Consider the following 22,889-nt stretch of genomic DNA (forward strand, 5'->3'; position numbering starts at 1 on the left):
AACCATTGTTGGGGGCAAAAAAAGCCCAACAGCATCAGCTGTGACAACTTGCCTTTTTCGCAGATGGAATCACAAGAGGGATCATTTCTTTACGAGTGAAACTATGAACCATGGATACTCAAACAATGTATTAACAAAAATGCTATTTTCATAAATTTGTTTCACATGCATGTAAAATGTTACATTCTTTAGTGATTGTTTTAAGGTATGAAAGGTCCAAAACAAGTTGTTATGTTAATGTTTTTCGTGATATAGAACAAAACTATGATCATCAGCGTGATATAACACGATTGGCATAAGTTAACAAGAGTGCCAAACTGTCACAAGATACGCCCGTTTTAAGGCTTTGGACAACTTGATAACTTTACCATGACCCATATTTCAACTTGACCTACATGTACATATCATCTAGACACAACTTTTGACCAAAGTTGGTGAAGATCTAATGAAAACTACTTCAATTAGAGAGCGGACACCATGCTAAATGCTTTAAATGCACTACCGGTAAGTGACCTCGTGACCTAGTTTTTAACCTGGCATGACCAATATTTGGACTTGACCAACATGTAGATATTGTCTAGACACAACTTCTGACCAAGTTTGGTGAAGATCGGGTGAAAATTACTTCAATTAGAGAGCGGACACCATGCTGAATGCTTGAAATGGTTTAAGTGACCCTGTGACCTAGTTTTTGACCCGGCATGACCCATATTCGAACATGACCTAAATATTGTCTAGATACAACTTCTGACCAAGTTTGGTGAAGATCGGATGAATACAATTTGAATTAGAGTCCGGACAAAGTGGCGCCGTTGAAAATGCACTAATTGACCCTATGACCTAGTTTTTGACCCGGCATGACCCATATTCGAACTTGGCCTAGATATCAACTAGATGCAACTGCTGACCAAGTTTGGTGAAGATCGGATGAATACAATTTGAAATAGAGTCCGGACAAAGTGGCCCCTTTGAAAATGCACTTATTGACCCTATGACCTAGTTTTTGACCCGGCATGACCCATATTCGAACTTGGCCTAGATATCAACTAGATGCAACTGCTGACCAAGTTTGGTGAAGATCGGATGAATACAATTTGAATTAGAGTCCGGACAAAGTGATGCCTTCCGCCCGCCGCCCGCCGCCCGCCGCCAAGGGGTTTCACATAATACGTCCCGTATTTTATACGGGCGTATAAAAATGAGCCACCAATAAATGCAAATCAATATTTAATAAGAGTGCCAACTTGTCACAAAATATGCCACTTAAAAGGTTTGACTTAAATTTATCAAGATTAATGATTAAAAGATTTAAACTGTTTGGGTAAGAGAGCGGACATTAATTTCTAATTCAAATCTATACATAGGACTTGCCTTTGGTTTCTGGATGCAAAATTACCAAAAATGTCCAAGTGGCCAAAATAGAGCTAATGTACTCATTTATAAACAAATTTGTCACCAACACAATGTTGGGGGCTAAAAATGCCCAACAGCAACTGACTGGGCTGCTGTGACCACTTGCCTGGAGTGCTGTTGTCTGCCCAGTAAGCTTTCTGTAGATGTTCTACTACATAGAATTATGGAGGGACACAGAAACAGATCACTATCCTTATGGGAAGCCATTGCATTCATACTCAAAACCAAAACAGTACAAGACATATACAAAATACAGTTTTTAATAATAAGTAATGTTTGTCACACTTGTACATACCTCACAATAATCTTTATATAAAATAGAATCTTCAGACAGTAGAGCGAACAATAAAACAAAATTATTTACATATTGGATAAAAATATTGTTTCCATTCCACTTACCACCATACTGCTCACATTCACAGTGGAAATGTTCACAGTTTACGAAATTTCACAGGGCTTACCTTATTCAGCTCTGTGTTTTCTATTATTACACGGGAGACATTATTTAACCACAATATATGACATATTAATCGTACATCACATGCACTTTTCTATGCGAAACTGAGTGCATGAAATGATTGCACTTATCTGCAATACTTGTACAGTTCTGGTAGCACAAAGTTAGACCCCATGTTTCTCTGGACCCCGAACTGTTCAGTATCTTCCTCCACCATACATTGGGGGTCTTTGCGGAGGGAATCCCATATTGTACATGCCTTGATTTGGCATACCCATCATTCCTGCAAATAAAATAAAATAGATAGAATCATAATGTAAATTATCTTAAAACAAATATACCAAAATACTTAGTAATACCAAATTTCATGTCATTGCTAAAACACAAACGCAGCTAAAAATATTGGTTTATATTTGATTCAGCCACTGCAACAACTTCAAATGGCTGAACGACCCTTACTGCATCAAAAGGATATTGAAGAGGAAAAACTATGCACCAAACACTCATGAAATTTAAACAGTAATTTGTTGTAGAGATTGACCATAAAAGGTGACCATTGGCTAGAAGGCAAGCACTTACCAGGCGGAGGTGGCATGGGTGGTCTCATACCAGGATTACCCATTCCTGAAACACAAACAGGCATACATAGTGATAGGGATTGTATTACTTGTGTACAATGGTCATCCTGAAAGCTTACATTATAGCAATACAATAAAGGACTTTATTTAAGACACACAAAATGTGGTAGTTCTAAACAAAACAAGAGGCCCATGAGGGCCTGAATCGCTCTACTGCTTTAAACACTGTCACTGTGACCTTGACCTTTGACCTAGCGACCTGAAAATCAATAGGGGTCATTAGCCAGTCATAATCAATGTACCAATGAAGTTTCATGATCCTAGGCCTAAGCATTCTTGAGTTAACATCTGGAAACCATTTTACTTTTTCGAGTCACTGTGACCTTGACCTTTGACCCAGTGACCAGAAAATCAATAGGGTTCGAGTCCTCATTAATATAAAGACTGTGAACAAGTTTGAAAAGAATCGGATGAAAACTGTGGACTTTATCGGATAAACAAGAAAAAGTAACCATTTTACTATTTCAAGTCACTGTGACCTTGACCTTTGACCTAGTGACCTGAAAATCAATAGGGGTCATCAGCCAGTCATGATCAATGTACCTATGAAGTTTCATGATCCTAGGCCTAAGCATTCTTGAGTTAACATCTGGAAACCATTTTACTATTTCGAGTCACCGTGACCTTGACCTTTAGCCCAGTGACCTGAAAATCAATAGGGTTCGAATCATCATTAATATCAAGACACTGAACAAGTTTGAAAAGAATCGGATGAAAACTGTGGACTTCATCGGATTAACAAGTTTTTACTATTTTGAGTCACTGTGACCTTGACCTTTGACCCAGTGACCTAAAAATCTATAGGGTTCGAGTCCTCATTAATATCAAGACACTGAGCAAGTTTAAAAAGAATCGGATGAAAACTGTGGACTTATCGGATAAACAAGTTTTTACTGTTTCGAGTCACTGTGACCTTGACCTTTGACCCAGTGACCTGAAAATCAATAGGGTTCGAGTCCTCATTAATATAAAGACACTGAGTAAGTTTGAAAAGAATCGGATGAAAACTGTGGACTTTATCAAATAAACAAGTTTTTACTATTTCGAGTCACTGTGACCTTGACCTTTGACCCAGTGACCAGAAAATCAATAGGGTTCGAGTCCTCATTAATATAAAGACACTGAGTAAGTTTGAAAAGAATCGGATGAAAACTGTGGACTTTATCAGATAAACAAGACAACGTCTAACACACACACACACAGACAGACGGACAGACACCATGCCATCCCATAAGCTCTTCTGCCTTTGGCAGTAGAGCTAAAAATGGAAGACCATTAAAGATGCCATTGTGTCATGCTGTAAATAACATTGTTAACTCTTTAATATTGCTTAATGATGCATACTGGTAGTCTTAAGCTGCTCCATAATCAAACCAGTAAGATATAAACCTTTACTCTTAACAATACATCTACAAATGGAACAGATAATTAACCACTAACCTTGTCTGTATACTTACTAAGACTGATAAGACGTTACAACTTACCCATATTCATTGAGTTAGGTGGCATACCCATGTTTGATGTAGGTCCCATGCCCTGCTGTGAAGTTGCCATTCCCATCCCCTTATTCTTATAATGAGCATATTTTGGTAACCTAGCTCTTTTCTCTTCCTATAAAATAAATAGAAGCACAAATCTATAGATAAATGGCATGTTCTATTGAGGCCTCATGTTATTATGAGTAAAGTCTTACCTGGTGAGTTTTTTTTTCAACTCTTTATATTCCTGAAAAAATACTAGACATTTATAAAATCTCGAGGTTAACAAAATTGAATACGTCAAACAAAACATGTAACATATTAAAGAATCTAATTTTTTATATGGTACTATATACCTTATGATAAAATATTTAGTTAAAAGTACAATGCTACAGGGCTTTTTTTCCTGTTTTTGTGAAGCGGCCTTGGCCCCCCCCCCCCCCCCCCCCCCCCCCAATTTTGTGAAAAAATTACTCACGACCTGTTCGAAATTGTGAAAAAATGAGTCACAAACTTTCTAAAATTGTGAAAATAAGAGTCGCAAACTTCTTGAAATTGTGAAAATTTGAGTTGCAAACTGAATGAAATTGCAAAAATTTGAATCGCAAATTTCCCAAAATAGTGAAAAACGGCCATTTTCACAAAACAAATTAAGAGATGTGTTTGTCATAAACACAATGCGCCGCTTTGATTTTTTTTTTTGGACCTTTGACCTTTAAGGATGACCTTGACCTTTCACCACTCAAAATGTGCAGCTCCATGAGACACTCATGCATGCCAAATATCAAGTTGCTACGTTCAATATTGCAAAAGTTATGAAGAAGGTTAAAGTTTTGGTTAAATTTTATTATTATTTTTTTGGACCTTTGACCTTGAAGGATGACCTTGACCTTTCACCACTCAAAATGTGCAGCTCTGTAGGATACACATGCATGCCAAATATCAAGTTGCTATGTTCAATATTGCAAAAGTTATGAAGAAGGTTAAAGTTTTGGGACACACACACACATACAATGACAGACAGGCCAAAAACAATATAACCCCGATCTTTCTATCCGGGGGCATAAAAAAGCCATATTTAGCTCTGGGGTATATAGTACTATATGTATAAAATATGTAGTTAAAGTACAATTTTACTTTTTTAGCTCTGGGGTTAACGCCCTTCTAACAGTATTCCGGTAAAATCAATGGGTCATTTAAGTTTACTAACACACACTTCTCATAGGCAAGCTTAGCCTACCTAAGCACTTCACCAGTACCCAGTTAACAGTTAATGCTAGATCAATGTGCAATAGCACAGCCCCACTTACCAGTGAGATATCCTCATCAGGATGCATCAACCTTGAACTCAAACCTGTACTGGACTCTGGCTTCTTGATCTGAGGGGCACCCGTGATGGTGGCTCCCCCTGCAGTAGAGTTCTCTGTGGAGCTGACAGCAGCTGCCGAGGGGAAAGTGGGCTTGGAGGGAGGCATGCTGGGAGTTGATGTGGCAGTCGATGACTAAAAGTATTCAGTGAACAAGACTCATATAGGTATCACATAGAAACAAATCTCATGTTACAAGCCTCCTAGACTTTAACCTTTGACTTGTAACCCTTGAAATCAGATGTCTTTCTTAATCCCAAATTACCAACTTACCCATTAAGAAGGTAAAAACAATGTTATAATACAATCCTCTGTGGCCTTGACCATTGAATGTGTGACCAACAGGAAATAGACGTCTTCATTTCCTACCTAGTAAGCATTATACCAATTTTATTGATTGCAAGCCAAAGTGCCATCATGATATCGTGCATCAACTAATTTTCCAAGTGACCAAATCCTTTGACATGTCGTCTTCAAAATCATCTTACAGAAACGATTTTACTGTTACAAGCCCCTGTGATATTGACTTTTGTCCTGGTAAGAACAAACTCGATATGCCCCTTCATCTCATCACATGTACCTATCATAACAATGAGCAGAATGAATGGTCTGTGGACAGTCAGACAAAAATACGTGCCAAAGGACTGATGCACAGAAATATACCCCTGATTCTTCGAAGGCCGTAATAAGCAGCAGTGGCATTTTTATAATACTTACAGCTACAGCTGAAGGGAAGAGAGGTTTAGAAGGGGCTGACATTGGTGGCATGGGCATTGGTGGGTTAGGGCCCACAGGACCAGGCATGCCGGAACCTCCCATGAATGGATGTGGTGGCATTGGCATTCCTCCCATCCTGCAAGCATACCATTACTGGTGTACTACATCTACTGGCCAGACCTTTTCAGTAAAAATTGTAGTTGCATATCTAAACAGAATGTTTACATGTTAAATTAAAATGATAATCATTGTAATGCATCTGAATGTGATTACTTTATATTTTAAACAACATTTTAAGAATTACAAGAGACCAACAACATGCAAAACGTTTAAAACAATAGATGTTTGTAAAAAAAATGTATGCACCCCAAGCCTAAATCTCCCTACTAGTAAGATATATAATGGTTTCAATACCCCAAATGTAGAAATCGTCACTCTAAAGCTAATTAAAGTGGCTGAAACAGGTTTTGATGTGAGCACAATGCCAATCAAGTTTAAATGCCTGAAGCATTTATGGCTTCCAGAACCATAATCTAACCAAAAATGAGGATGGAGTCAAGAAGGTGTTTTATCAGAATTTAATGTCTGTTTTAGGGATTTTTTCATGGGGTTAATGTATTCATATAGATAAGAATAATAAATTTCGATCGCTGAAAGCATTTTTTTATATAATCTATCTAATAATTATGGAATTCGGCGTTGATTGTTCACTTGATGTTTTATTTCAACTGAAAGTCTGATTAAGGGATGTTTCTATGGGATTAAAGGTGCTTAAACTGACCTATTGTAAAATTGTACCTATTTTATTTAAAGTTTTAAAAGCCCCAGTGACCCTGACCTTTGACCATTTGAGCTCAAAATTAATTGCAATCTTCCTTTATTGCCCAGAGTGACCAGCCTACCTCATTGCATGAAGAAAGAACTTAGCATTCTCAAGAATGAAATGATCTATAGATTAACTGTCCGCAGATGAATGCAAAGCAATATACTCAGCTCTTTAAAATAATAATTTATACTTACATAGGCCCCATTCCTGCAACAGATTAAAATAAAATGTTAATACACAATATGCATACACAAGCAAACTATAAGCAAAACAAGTGTGGCTATTTAATCAAGAGGGCCACTAAGGCATGAGACCCCAAGGCACTTAATCATCCTGGGCAGGTAAAGTTCAAAAGGTTTCAAACAGCTATGTTTTTTTTAACACACCAAAGACTCTGTCCAAAAATGTATACATGTTTTTTAATAAATATTCTGAGCAAGTTTAACTGTAGGACCAGTGCAGGGGTGGCGAAATCAAATGTCCGAGTTGCACGAGTCGTACATTTGCTTGTCTGGTCAACTGATTTTTTTCAATTCAGTTGTCCGTGGACAACAAGTTTTTTAAAAGTCGGGTCAAGGTATACAAGCAAATACATTGTATTAAAGCCGTAATTAAGTTTTACAAAACCGGATGTTGAGATGTGATTACATTGTCAGCAGGGTTGGCATATTGACCGGTCAATTGAGTATTGACCGGGCCGGTGGTCAATACCTGGTTAAAACCGGTCAATACTGGTCATTACTGGTCTTTTCTGGTCAATACTGGTGGATTGAAAATTGTAGCATTTAAACATTACAAAGGAGCCATTTTATATTAAATCAATAATTATTCTGTAATTGATAAACTTTTTTCTGAGTTATTTATTGTAAAAAAAATCTTTAAAGCTGTAAAAAGTTACTTCTTTATAATTTATGGAAACAGCCTCAAATACATAAGGACTAAGGCAATATCTTTATCTCAGTGTATCACCTCTGTTACGAAAGTATTATTATTATTGTATGTACCATAGCATTTCACTTATCTATTGATATATCTATTTGATAAGCAGATGGACAAATAGAACTCTTGTGTATTCTCGGGTTATAAATCTGGCCTCATAGTCGGTAATAAAATGCATGCAGTGTTATGTCTCCGATATTGACAATTAAGCAAATCTGCCCTTAGGCTATTTCATATCACTCACACAAAAGAAGATTACATTGTACTTGCTATTAATTTAATAGTTACTTCTAACTTGTTTCCTTTCTGTATTAAGAGGGTTTTTTTCCCCTTTCATATTAAAATTTTCAATTGGTATTCAAATGAATAAACAATCAAAGTTCTTGATTTTGCCAACAAATAATGTTTTCCAATTGTGGGTCTACTCTTCTTTTCAATTATTTTTGTCTTTTAATAATTTTTTCTTATTATGTTTTTATATTCTTATATCAATAAAAAATAAAGTTTTTTTCACTATTTTGTTTAAAAAGTATTTAAAGATATCAATGCAAGAATACATGACAAGTAAGGATTGGGTCAAAAAGGTGCCATATAAGGCCCTATTATCAGTTTTGGGTGCCCCAACCTGATAGGTGAGAAGACTGTTAGAAGACAGTGGGATATGAGGAACAACTCATACACAGTAATTGACAGGTTCTTGTTGAATCAAGCACAGAATTATCTGAGCTTTATAATTCATTAGAATTGAAAAAAGTTCCATCAACCGGAAAAATCCAATTGACCAACTTTGACTTATTTGCAAAATTTTGAGAGATTGGCCTACAAATTGCATGAACAGGTATAAAATAGTGGGTATTAATAGCTTAAGACATTCTTGGCAACATGTCTGTTTAATTAATATTATCAATATTGTTTAATTAGGCATGGAATATAAATTACAAGAGGGCCATGATGGCCCTGAATCGCTCACCTGACTCATTAAGATCAGATGAAAACTATGACCTCTATTGTCTACACAATGTTTTTCTATGATTTGACCTAGTGACCTAGTTCCTGACTATAGATGACCCAAATACAATCCCAATCCAGATTTCATCAAGATAAACATTCTGACCACAGTTCATAAATATTGGATGAAAACTGTGACCTCTATTGTCAACACAAGGTTTTTCTATTTATTTGACCTAGATTTTTACCCCAGATGACCCAAATACAATCCCACCCAGATTTCATCAAGAATTCTGACCAAATTTCATAAAGGTTGGATGAAAACTGTGATCTCTAATGTCTACACAAGGTTTTTCTATTATTTGACCTAGTGACCTAGTTTTTTGACCCCAGATAACCCAAATAAAATCCCAACCCAGATTTCATCAAGATAAACATTCTGACCAAATTTCATAAAGATTGGATGAAAACTGTGACCTCTATTGTCTACAGAAGGTTGTTCTATTATGTGACCTAGTGACCTTGTTTTTGACCCCAGATGACCCAAATACAATCCCAAACCGGATTTCATCAAGATAAACATTTTGACCAAATTTCATCAAGATTGGATGCAAACTGTGACCTCTACTGTCTACACAAACAAATTGTTGACGGACGGACGCACGGACACACGCAGGCACGCACAACGGACGCCGGACATCACACGATCACATAAGCTCACCGTGTCACTTCATGACAGGTGACCTAAAAATATGTGTCGGAGATAAACATGAACAGTTGTGGTTAAAATCCCATAGAAACAAGGGCTGTTTGTAAAACATGCATGCCCCCCTATATGGGCTATAAGTTGTAGTAGCAGCCATTGTGTGAATACGTTTTTTGTCACTGTGAATGGTGGTGGTGGTGGTGGTGGTGGTGGTGGTGGTGGTGGTGTAGTAGTAGTAGTAGTAGTAGTGGTAGTAGTAGTAGAAGTAGTAGTAGTAGTAGTAGTAGTAGTAGAAGTAGTAGTAGTAGTAGTAGTAGTAGTAGTAGTAGTAGTAGTAGTAGTAGTAGTAGTAGCAGTAGCAGTAGCAGCATTACAAGACCAATACTTAAGAATGATCAAATGGGAAAAGGTAACATAGCACCGGCAGTAAATATGGGGCTCATTTACAGGTCAGATTTGGAATCTCTGCTGTAAAATGAGATTTTGAATGAATTAAAGGGAGGCAAATCTGTTATAAAAAGAACATGCATAAACCGTAGTTGTTTCCCTTGTTTGAACCATGCTAAATCCTTACAAGTTTGGAAAGAATTGGATGAAAAATTTGGACTTTATTGCATAAACACCATTTTCTCAATTCAAGGGGAGGTAATTCTGTACTTCATGGACCAATAATGCTCATTTTTTGTAGGGTTCGTGTCCTCATTGATATAAAGACACTGTGCAAATTTGGAAAGGATCGGACAAAAAATGTGGAAGATTTTTGAAAGTTTTCACAAAATAGGCAAAAACGAATAAACATGCAAAGTTCAACGAGCTCCTGCGGCCATGTTTTTTGACGAATCAAATTTCTTTGAACAACTTTTTCAGGGGAGCCCTCAAAGGTCATCCCTGTGAAATTTTTTGAAAATCTGATGAGCGGTTTCTGACAAGAAGATTTTTTAAGGTTTTTACCATATATGGTCATGGCGGCCATCTTGGTTATGTGATCAAATTTTTTTTAACAATTCTTTTGTCCCATGACCTAGGGATGCTCCACATGAAATTTAGTTGAAATTGGCTCAATGGTTTAGTAGAAGAAGATGTTTACAAATTGTTTACGGACGGACGGACGCCGGACGCTGAGTGATCACAATAGCTCACCTCTAGCTATCGCTCAGGTGTGCTAAAAATTGGGGTAAAAGTTCAATCGACCAGTATTGACCAGTAATGACCACTTCTGGAGTATTGACCGGGGCGGTTTTAACCGGTAAATACGGCCGGTTAAATATGGGGGCGGTCGATTGGTGCCAACCCTGATTGTCAGTAATATTTGCAGAGCAATCAAGCTAAAATACGGGCACACTCCTGCGCAGTGATCTCCCTTATTCTTTAAGAGACCAGGAGCATTCCGCATTTTAAACATTAGGCCCAACTGTTAGACAGTGTACAGACTTGTTTCTTTATTTTTACAATCAGACGGAAATAAAAAGTATCAAAGTAAGATAATCAAAACACGGTCTACCTTGTTATTTAAGACGACTTTAATGGTAAAAATGGAACATTTAGTTTTTTAAATCTTCAACAACGGAGCAGAAACCTGAAGCTTTGAGCAGTCCACCTCCCAAAAAAACTAAGAACCATTATGAGAAAAAATATGATCTAAGTAAACGCACCTGAACTTTTCAAGAAACTTGGCTCACAGATTTTCAATGGTTACCAGTTGATGATAATCAAATTGCTACCAGTAGCGGCGCAGAGCCTCAGTCTAATGAGGTCGACATATTGGGCTAGTTTAATTTGTTAAGATTACCATGTACTTATGTTCAACACATGTTTTAATAACAATGGCTTTGCAAGATTAAAAGTTTTAGAAAGTCTTTATATTGTTTATAATATACTGCTACAATGAATGTACTATTGAAATACAACTATAAACAAAACTAGCAAATCATACTCATTTTGGTATATTCCACATTGTTTTACATTAATCAATAAATAAGTTTATAATTTATATAAACTTTAATGGACAAGTGTAGTTCAGCAACGGACAAGTTAAATTTTCTAAATGGTTGTCCGTGGACAAGTATAGTTTTTTGAGATTTCGCCACCCCTGCAGTCTTTACACCCATGTTCAACTCCTCACAAAAATATTTAATAATATCTTGATGTGGTTATGGGATAGCACAAGTTTGTTGACGTAGTGTGTCATAATACTTTGTACCAAGCAATACATGTGTTTAAATTGCTGTACACACTTGTGTTCAACTAAATGGCTTCTTTAGTAATCAACCAGACCGTTATTGTAAACTTCCACATATACGCCTTTTTAAACATATTGTTCAAAGAAAACTATACACAGAAAAGCATTACTTATAGCATGCTACCATTTGCATGTGCAGCTAGTAGAAACCACATCCGCACTTGGCCCAGAAGTGTTAAGAGTGCAGTGGATGAATTATAATAATGCAATTTTGTGGAAAATATTCTAAAACAAAAATTTGCGAACTTCACAGTTGATATTTTTAGCCGACTCTGAAAAATTACAAATAAATAAAAGTTGTTTAAGCAGTCCCTTTGAGTGTTTGTTAACCATGGAATGTTCATTCCTTAAATTTAATAATCAAAATTGTGTGAAATTTCTAAAACATATTTATAATATTAAATGACAACCACATCATTTGAAGGTTATACGGAACAACATAATTATATGTATCTTTAAGCCTAGTTACCCATAGGGCCCATTCCTGGCCTCATGCCCATTGGGCCCATTCCCATGGGTGGTGGCATGGGGGGCATGCCCATAAAGCCCATGTTTACTGGGGGCATAGGCATTGGTGGTGCGGCTGATGTGGCCGGGGAGGAAGTGGCACCCGGCTGGGAATCATCATCACTATCATCACCCCGAGCTGCTTGCGCTGGAAACAGGACGACACAGACATGTGGATTTTATCAAATGAACTGATAAAATAGAGATAGTTCTACAAATAAAAAATTGTTTATCTACTGAAAATAAGATACTTACAAACATCCTCTCTATATAAATAACAAATCCAAATAAATCAAAATGGAAAAGTCCATTGCTCTTATGTTTTGTTTAAAAGAAAAAAATGAAAAATTAAGATAAATAAATATGCAACAAATATGAAAAGCTTACCTTTATTGTTTTTTAACCTTTCGTGGTCTTTGAGATCTTGCTCTGGAATACCCTCCATTCCATAAATCTCAATCTCTACATTGTTTCTCCCAGGAATTGAGTTGGGAACCTTGTCTATCTTTTCTTTATGAACCTTCAAATTAAAAGCCAAATTATCAATTTCAAAGCTGAAATATATTGTACATTGATTGTATTAGCAATTATCATAACATATGGAGGTCCAGTTTAAAGCGGGTATATACGATTTTTATATGTGCTGAATTGTAAAATATTGATTCAAATATGTTATAATAACACACACTATGCAAGAAAAATGATACATTTAAGACGAATTTCATAAAATACAGCAAATACAAATTAGCGCCCCGAGCCGATTGTGACGAAGATAATTCGTAATTATTTTCCTACAATAACCGACGCATTCGTCTTTTTTGTAAGTGTTCATGTGTCGTATGAATCGATATCGCTGCAGAAATTTCAAATGAACCGTTAAACTAAATTTAGATTCACATCGTACATGCATGATATATATGCTGGCGAATTCGGCTGTACAGCCTTTTTCGATTTCAGAATTAAATATCTGGCTTATTTAGCATTTTTCGACACATGTTCTTCTTAACTTTTATTTTAGTTTATATTGAAATTTATGTATAATAAGTTTTTTACACATTTTATATTTATTACTAAATATTTGACAAGATCGTATATACCCGCTTTAATACATGCCGCTAAATTATAATGTATAAAACTTACACATGTACCATACACACATTAAACTGATTTTGAACTCCGGCATATTGTATGTATACAAAGTACATTCTAACATGTCATTTTTTAGATCATTTTTTAAGTTATCTTACCTGCATGCAATGAATTGAAAGACCTGGACCTGTATACAACTTCTTATGACAAATATGGCACTTAAAATGTTTAGCTTTTTGGTGCTGTATCAAAATCTTCTCATCATCAAATTCTCGGTTGCAATACCTGCATACTATTAAGGAAAACACAGTCTTAAGATTGCATTGCAGAAAAATACAGCATTGTAAATTCAAACATTTAGAAGGATTCAAATAATAAATGCAAATAATATTATTTATTTTCAGTACATATGTTAAACTCCTTAATTTGAACGATCTGTATTAAGGGAATGTTCACAAATGGCGAAAGACCGTTGGACATTGCAAACGAACAGTTAAAAAAGCTGATGGTGAAATGCAAGATCGTCAGACTAACTGTCCGGTTATTTTCACTTTAAAAAATTGTAACCCACTCGCAGTTTTCACAACAACATTATTTCGTGGTCACCGGATTATGATATTTCCGAACATAAAAAGTTCATTTTTGCCCACTTTCGTAAGTCAGTAGTACATTGCAGCATCCGAATATGACTCCAAACGTGAATGGAGCGTCTTACATAGTCGAGAAAGTAGTCGGACATTTACGATTTTTCGTTGCGTTGCACGCATGTCGCAAATATTCCAAGATGGCAGACAATAACAAGAAATTACCATTCTCAGCGAAAAAGACAATTAAAAATCAAATTAACAATGGCCATCATATAATTAGCATGGATAAATGAAATGTGTTTGTCATTGAACGATGGAGAATACGTTTTAAATACAATGAACACATTATCATTAGAAAGTTATGAATGTCAAAGAATTAGTGTTCATAATTTGGAGTTCATTTATTCGCAAACAGAAATCGAACAAGATTATCAATCTAAAAATGGAAACAGACAAACATGATTCGATTTATATGTTTGTGGATATGTGTATAATCAGATTCATGTGTATACAGGCCTTTTCCGCTCCATTTTGAGAAAACGCCACAATGGAATTTTGGGAATTTCACGTCGTAACTCGTGAAAAACCCCATTTTGGGAAAAAATCAATCGCAAAACTGGCTCAATTGGGAAAAATAATCGCATGTAAATAGTGTTTCTTATATTTCAAAGAAGCCGTTAACTAGCAAATAACGACTATTTTGATAACATATAATTAAAATTTTACAATATCTTATTAACTGAAGAATTTATGCCTTTCCAACTTCGATGATATTTGAGGTAAAAATGGACTTCTGAACTAAAACTGAATGAGTTGGTAATGTTATTTTGCAGTTTTACCCAAACTGATGAAAATTTCAACTTTCTGGTTTCCAACACATTTTTGACTTTTCCCCGATAAGACGTTCCAAAGAATTTAGCCCATATAAAAAGTATCTCTAAAATTATTTGCGCGTCTTATAAATAAGACTATAGGGTAAAGTGATCGAGAGTCTGACACACTTACGTCACTTCTCCAAGTTGTGCTTTTTTTAGAAACAGGAGCGGAGTTTCCTAAGCTTTGGTACCCGGCGGAATGTTCCTGCTTCATAGAAAAACACTTTAAAGCCGGTTTTCAGGGTAGGTATGATAAAAAACTTTGTTTGAATAGCCTTACCCGTCATCCACTGTGAGACGGACAATTTCGATGAAGAGACGGACACGCTTGATTTTAAGTCGGACACTGTTAATTAAGAGCTAATGAATGCCCGTAGCATTTTGCTTGAGTGTCACAAGCTGAAGTTACGTCATTTTTATTCATTGACTAAATGCATGGACTAAATGAATGCATAATACATTTGTTTAAGGTGAAAATTTGGACTATTCTGGACTCATTTTAATTATGTTTTCAAAAACACACCGTGTATCAATTAAGGTGCATCAGACACAATCAATTAACAAACGGTGAGTAACATAATCATGTATACATGGACTTGCCGTTGCGTAGCGGGCATGGTTTCTGCTATCCGACAGTAGGTCACGGACACTCTTGAGATTTCTCCAAAATACACATAGCACTGGTTCTACCCAGGAAACGGTGTCGAGAGCATCGCAATAAGGCAGAAGCTTTCGATGCAATCAAATTAAAATCAATATGTCTAAAACAAAAAACAACACTATATATGGAATGTTATTATATTAATTACGTTTTAATTTCATATGGTTGCTGCAAAGGGCTGAGAAAAGTTGTATTAACCTGGTTACTTTAATTTAATTTTTCAAGTTAGAGATACACGAGATTTTATTGTAACGTGTCATCCAGTCAAATGCCGTGATTAAAATGCAATGTTATGTTTAGCGTGACATACCATTAAACAAAAACAACATTCAAACTTCATTGACCTTCTGTTTACTGTTTTGCTTTTTTACTCTCTCGTGTTTGTTTCATTTGCTTCTTTTGTTCTCGTTCGACCTTTTCGAATTTCCTTTTCTAATGCCATTTTTTTCTTCTCTTCATCCTTCTTCAATTTCTCTTGAAACAATTCATCCGCTGAAATTACGAAGTAGCGATTACCTTCAGCTTTTCTTTAAGTCGCTTTTGTTTTAATGTTCGGTAAAGGGAAGTGTTTTTCAATAATTTCTCTCGGCGATGTACCCTGATTTGAACATTTTCTTTTGTACGTCTTCCATGTTTGATATATAGTGTCATCAATATCCTTACCACTCATTAGGGCAGCGTAGTATTTTAATAAAAGTTCTGGGGAAAGTGTGGACTCAATTACCTCCAGAGCTTTTTGATCAGTGACAACTGGTAAGTCACTTCCTGATAAACTTTCATTTAACCCGTCGGTCACTTCTAAAACATCACTGCTGGTAAACTGTGTTAGGGCGCCCTCATGTGTGATGAGTAGAGGAAGATCAATTACAGATTCACCCACTGGAAGCAGTAAATCAAACATTGTGTTCCAATCAACGGATGAATGAATGTCAAAAGGAATGCGAGGGGCCTCCAGATTTACAGGCAGACTTGAGGTTTCGGACTGAACAATATCGGAGGTTTCACTCTCAGTGGTTGCAGACAGACTTGAGGTAACAGCCTGGATAGTTACAGGCAGAGTACTGATCTCGGACTCGTTAGTTCCAGGCGGACTTGAGGTCTCTGTCATGTTGAAATTTCCCGTTGTCTCTACAGCAAGTTCCGTACTTGGTAGGTAGGCGATGTCAGGAATGGCGCTTGGATTGAACGGGTGAATACCGGTTGCTCGGAACCCGCTAATGACATTGCTTGGAGTTACAGATGCTGCCCATGCTTTACCAAACACACGTAGAAAACTTGAATTTCCAAGAGAAACACCCGTGATTTTGATAAATTCGTCGACATGGGCATTCCAACTGCTTTTGAGAGACTTGAAAACCGACCTATCAAATGGCTGGGTCCAGTGGCTGGTATGGCTTGGCAGCTCCCCAAGGATGATGCTCTCTTGACGTGCTAGCTTGAGAAATTCCAAGTTGTTGTGAGATCCATGTCCGTCGAAGATCAAAAGTTGGGGGCGAACTGGTCCAATGCTTGGAAGAAAGTGGTTGGTAAACCAAAGATGGGCTATTCCTTCCTTCGTCCATCCTGACTCGCTGACACTAAACTTCGCCCCGTAGAGAGGTGAAGTCGGATCTCTGCAGGACTCGGTGTCAAACCCGATAAGCTTTTTTGTTTTTCTTGCCAGGGAAAATGAAGTACGGTGGTATGCAACGACCGGACGCATTCCCACAGGCTATAACGGTTGTCGTTTCCCGAGAGATGCTAGCTCTACCGTGTACAGTGCGGGAGCCTTTAGAAGCAATAACTTTCACGGGCTTGTGAGACATCTGGACGCCGGTTTCGTCCATATTCAAAATCCTTTCCGGAGTCTTGTCAAAATTATATTTTTCAAGGACTCCTTTGAGGTCTTGAAAATATGAGTGAATCCGGCTCCTTGTCATGGCAGCATGTCTGTTTGCTGCTGTAGGCTCTGGACATCTAAGTGAGAAGTTTGGATGCCGTGCCTTCAGATTCCTCCACCACATGTCGGATGGTCGCCCGTTTTTGAAGGACTTTCCATTTTCGTCTGCAAAGACGCCGACGAATCTCATGAAATTGCTCTTAGAGAATCCCAGTCCCTTATCAGCACGAGCTGTAGCAGCACTTATCAGGGCGCCTTCATCGACCGTAGATAGACGAGGCTTCTTCCCCCAAACACTGCCGACCTTGACCTTTCCAGTTAATCTGTCTGACAACGTCGACTTTGGAACATTGAATTGTTCAGCAGCACCGCGGACTGACATCCCTCCGTTGACGGCCATTACAGCGTCGTCCATGTCCGGCTGTGACCATTTGTTATTTGACACTGTAAAGTAATATAGTTTAATTAGTAGAAACAAACAGAGAAAAAAGGTTCGATTTATTTTATTTTGAACTTTCAACAAACTCAAACTTTTTAAATATAAAATAAAAATAAACAAGAGTTCCGCGGTCGGAGACATATGCCCCCAAACAGGGCCTTGATTTTCACACTTATTGTGATAGTTACATTTGACCCCAATATCAATATGGGTCATCTAATGCCCATATCAATGCAAACGGGAAGTTTCAAGCCAATCAGTTGATTCGTTCACAAGTTATTGATCGGAAACGAACTAGTCTACCGACAGTCAGATAGGCCGACAGACCAACCGACCGACCGACATCCAGCAAAACAATATACCCCCTCTTCTTCGAAGGGGGGCATAATAAATAAAGGGTTAAATCTAGCACGTTGTTGTCTTAAATTGTCAGTATATTTTATGAATGTAGGTGCTATTCAGCACTGGCTTCAATCGCGTGACATCTTCTTGACATTTAAACCCAATGCTACAGTTTTGCATCGGGCCTTTACATCTTGAAAACTTTTCCGCCTTCATTTTGGGTCTCAGGTAACACGTGCCCTGTGCAAAGCCTAAAACTTCCCCGAGTTTTCGAGCGTCTTCACGGCGAAGATAGCACACACGCCGGGTTAGGTCTCTGTCATCAAAGACCGCTACAGCATTCGGATCCCATGGGTTGTTTGGCTCCGACTTGCAAAAATATAGCGCCCAGACCTCTAATTCTCTTTTCCCTCCGTGGTGCATACCAACAACGTACACGTAACGGATAATGACATTCTTCATCCTAGTAATTAATAAGTAAAGGGTGTAAACTAAAATATAGTTTGGAATAATTGACCTCTGGAATTGTTTTCTGCATCAGGTTTAACATCGCGTCAACAATTGTTCAATTATATTGCAATTCCCAGTTATTATATTAACCACTAGGCCCACAGCCCCCCGCCCCCCTCCTCAACAAAAAAAACCCTTAAATATACATTATTTCAAGGCTGACTGGTTGTAGAAATCTATAATATTGATCGGATCAACAATGCAATAAAAGTCGGCATCTGGTCAATTATTCCTAACTATATGATTTATTAATGAAGTACTTAAACCGAGAAAAGCAACCTCAGAACCAAACTAGAAACATAAACAAAACCAACATTTACCACAAAATATATTATTAATGCAGATTGATTTTAAAACAGTAGGTAATTATAAGGCAGAAGAAGGTGCGTGCTTTAAATGCTTACTCTGGCGAATAGGGCTAGTTGTTTGTGGTGCTTTGCCCATGCATTTGTTTTTGTACCAAAGCATTTGGTAAGAAATATGTTTCTAAATATCGTAGAAATAATTCATGTAGATATAAAAAATATATTACTGTGCAAGTTTGAAATAAAAGAACTGGATCTATAAACATAATTTAATATCAATGATTTTTTTGACAGTTGACTTTAAGTCTGACTGTCCAACTCATAAGCGAATCGGCAATTTTGTCTGTCCGTCTTAAAATCGAATATACGCGATATATATATATACGCGCCCCTTCGCAGGGGTTTCCCCAGGCCATTTAAGCGCCCCTTACCGGGGCGCTTGAATTTCGAAATCAGAGTCCCCGGGGCGCTTGAAATTTTCCGATCAGTGTATTTTTCAGTAAAAGAAAGTGGATATTGTCCAAAAAAAAAAAGGTTTCTCTATCAGTGTATCAATATTCCCTGTTTTAAAAGAGCACTCGGTACCTACTTTCACAAGTAATCGCCATAAACACCACATGGGGTAATGGATAATCCACTGATAAGAGAATAGCATGACGCGCGTATCGATTATTCTAGCATCATTACACAGTCATTTAAATGCTGACAAGGATGTATCTGGTAACTTTCCAGTCGTCAAACTGTGAAGTTCATCGTCCAATCGGTTACGCGAATGCTTATACAGGCGGGGTTAACTATCGACCATTATTTTTTATTGACGTCGGGCATGAAGTAAGAGTTTATCGCAGCTTCATTAGCAAGAAGTTGTACCATTTGAGTAATATAAAACCGGTAATTAGTACAGTACAGAACATTAAAGACGGTTTCGGGCATCATCATCACACCTTTTTACTGTAAACAAGTGTTACCTATGACTCATAATTAATACGAGAAATTAATTGCAAGTGGTAAACAATTAATTATTTTAGCGAGTAAGTTGTGCAAATGACTCCCGGTTACAATTATGTGATAACAATTTAATTCCAGTACATGTATATTTCAACATGTCCATTTATTGAACTGATTCACCTCGTTTTTCTGACATTTATTCGACACGTAATGCGCTTTAACAAATTTTCGTTGAATTAATTACGCACACTTGTAAATGTTTCGTCCGATAATCGATAGTTAGAAGACTGATGATGGCAACCGGCCGTGATCCTCGTGGACAACGTGAATTTCATGCATAATTCCGTCAAAACATTTATTCGACTCGTAAAGTGTTTCAACGAATTATCGTTGAATTTATAACGCAACAGTTAATATTTGTTGAAATCTCAAATGGGAATAATTAAATTTGTAATCCGAAACCCATTCCCGTAAGTCAATGTTAACGCGTTAATCCGAAACACACTTCCGAATGTAAATGTTACCGCAATGTTAAATATTTTTGCTTCAAATTAGCAGTGCAAATTTATTTTGTGTCGAATCTTTTTCTTATAAAAAAGAGCGCGAAAATTATGCAGCATGTACAACGTCGCGTCATTTGCATACAAACGTGCGTGTATTGAGCCTTTTAACAAGCACACAACAGGTCACCGGATTGACGCATATTCAGAGGCAATATTTCATCAAATCTATAAATAGTCACTTAAAAAATGGCAAGGTTTGTGTTAAAGAAATAATTGAGAGCTTTTATCGTAAATATTTACCAGAAAGAGATTGATAAAAACGGAATAAACGGGATTATCGGGTAATAATTAGAAACTTGAAAAGTAGTAAGTATAAAATAGAGTCGGGTTGAAACGGATGTATTGGGGAATCGTTCGAGTCGGGACTTTACTATCTGTGCGGGAAAGTTTTAAAACAATTAAACAAATTAAAAAAATATATTTTTAAATGACTGGGGGATTTTTTTGAAGAGTTCATAGCGCACCAAATGACGTCTTTTGACGCTGTTTTTCTTTGAGTTATAACGCACCACAGAACGTGAATTGACACGTTAAATTTAAAAAAAACAAGGGACAAAATTGTCACAAAACCAGGTTTTCATTGTGAAAAAAAAATCTGATAAAGGGAGAAAACTCAAACTGAACTTTTGAAATGAAAAAAAAAAATTAACCCCCTTTGTAAGTTGTTTTTTTTTTTTAAATCTATTTTTAGTCGTGGCGACCTTGACATTGGAAATATTGACGTGATTCTTTCGTGGGACACACCGTCCCATGATGGTGAACAAATGTGCCAAATGATTTTAAAATCTCTCAATGAATGACATAGTTATGGCCAGGACAAGCTCATTTATGGCCATTTTTGACCTTTGAACTCAAAGTGTGACCTTGACCTTGGAGATATCGACGTAATTATTTCGCGCGACACACCGTCCAATGATGGTGAACAAATGTGCCAAATGATTTTAAAATCTGACGATGAACGACATAGTTATGGCCCGGACAAGCTCATTTATGGCCATTTTTGACCTTTGAACTCAAAGTGTGACCTTGACCTTGGAGATATCGACGTAATTATTTCGCGCGACACACCGTCCAATGATGGTGAACAAATGTGCCAAATGATTTTAAAATCTGACAATGAACGACATAGTTATGGCCCGGACAAGCTTATTCCGCCAGCCCGCCAGCCAGCCAGCCCGCCCGCATTCGCCAATCTAATAACCAGTTTTTTCCTTCGGAAAACCTGGTTAAAAACAACGTCGGGAGGGGACACCCCTCCCGAACCACCCCTACCAGCCCCGGGGCGCCTGACAAAAATCCTGTGGAAAGCACTGGTCCTTCGTTTGGGAGGGGAAAATAAAAACTTAAATCAAAACTATGTCAAATAAACGGTATTTTGAAAAAAGAATATGTTTATTCTTTATGAAGAAACACGTAGCATATTTTCTTTCATTACATTGTTTAAGATAAGCCATAATAAAATGTGAGATAACTTACTTTTTTTGTGAAAAGACCTTTAAAATATTCGCGCTTCGGGTGGTTTTTAGCCTTGTCCTTCAAAAAGATCGGAAACGCGTCACAGGCAAAAGAACGACAACTTGTGATAGATTAATGATCTTTCTGTGCATGGTTATCTTTCTTTGCATATTTCCGTTACTTTTTAGTGGAAATAAATCAACGTAAAAATGTCCGACTCTAGATCGCGTCCGACTCTCGATCACTTTACCCTACTGTAACCTAACCAATAGCGGCACTTTAAGTGGGCGACATTGCGACAGTTTTCCAATATGGCGGATAGAGCGTACGAAACCTCGACTCAAAAAGCATACACGACTCAACATTAACAAGCCATTATAACGAAAGTGGAACCTTAAATTAAGTGCAATAAAAAATGAACGTCACCACTTTTATTACTTTGTTCAACTCCATTACCCTAATAATATTTCAACAAACAAACATGGTCTTTCGATAAAGGATACCAGCACCAGGGCTTTAATTGCTTCTTCTTTTTTCGTCCCATTGCTATTTACCAGCTTTCTCGCTTTTTATATAATTTATTGCGCGTCGCCGTCGAGGTGTACTTCCAAAATGGCGTGTGAAATGCCCGTATGTGAAGTTATTCGGATTCTTTCGGATGCAGGTTAGAATCCAACAATAATTATAGTCTACTTCCAATTGAACTTTTTTCGAAGTTTACAAGGTTCTTCCAAGTCTACAGCTGAATTATGCGATAACCGGGATGTGCCTCAGGTCTTCTATATCTTTAACCCACTTAATTTAAGAAAGTCGGGCGTATTTTAATTATAGCTCCATTTTTCAGATATGAGGTTTTCGCTGAAAGATATTTAATTTTGGGCGTGGACATGTGCTTTCAGGGGAAGCCGGAGTACCTGGAGGAAACCCCACCTGTCTTGTATGGTGATAATCAACCTAACTCATATGTTGTCGGGCACGGAGTATGAATCCAGGTCGGCTTA

The 22,889-nt window shown here is 37.2% G+C and overlaps 1 protein-coding gene across 4 annotated transcripts; it reads right to left on the reverse strand.

Annotated features, from left to right (window-relative positions):
• Positions 1-1,655: 1,655 nt before the first annotated feature.
• LOC127868560 (BUB3-interacting and GLEBS motif-containing protein ZNF207-like) lies at positions 1,656-22,655 on the reverse strand. 4 transcript variants are annotated; one of them, XM_052410432.1, is made up of 10 exons: positions 22,392-22,552; positions 13,483-13,609; positions 12,623-12,755; positions 12,198-12,383; positions 7,091-7,103; positions 6,071-6,206; positions 5,297-5,488; positions 4,020-4,119; positions 2,450-2,494; positions 1,656-2,153 (listed from the first exon to the last, which is right to left on the reverse strand). In XM_052410432.1, the coding sequence occupies exons 1-10, from the start codon at positions 22,430-22,432 to the stop codon at positions 2,068-2,070; spliced, it is 1,059 nt and encodes a 352-aa protein (XP_052266392.1). In that variant the 5' UTR covers positions 22,433-22,552; the 3' UTR covers positions 1,656-2,067. The 4 variants fall into 4 exon arrangements, 3 of the variants coding, with proteins under 3 accessions (XP_052266392.1, XP_052266391.1, XP_052266390.1); XM_052410431.1 differs by having other exon boundaries at positions 3,993-4,119; XR_008044177.1 differs by lacking the exons at positions 1,656-2,153; positions 2,450-2,494; positions 4,020-4,119; ... (4 more) ...; positions 12,623-12,755; positions 13,483-13,609 and adding exons at positions 13,616-15,547; positions 15,792-18,570 and having other exon boundaries at positions 22,392-22,655.
• Between the last annotated feature and the right edge of the window lie 234 nt (positions 22,656-22,889).

Source organism: Dreissena polymorpha, chromosome 2 (genome assembly GCF_020536995.1).
Source record: "Dreissena polymorpha isolate Duluth1 chromosome 2, UMN_Dpol_1.0, whole genome shotgun sequence".
In the NCBI taxonomy this organism is placed as follows: Eukaryota; Metazoa; Mollusca; class Bivalvia; order Myida; family Dreissenidae; genus Dreissena; species Dreissena polymorpha.

Excerpts from the sequence above, each read along its gene's own strand:
- LOC127868560 (XM_052410430.1), bottom strand. The coding sequence starts at position 17,149 with ATGCGTCCGGTCGTTGCATACCACCGTACTTCATTTTCCCTGGCAAGA.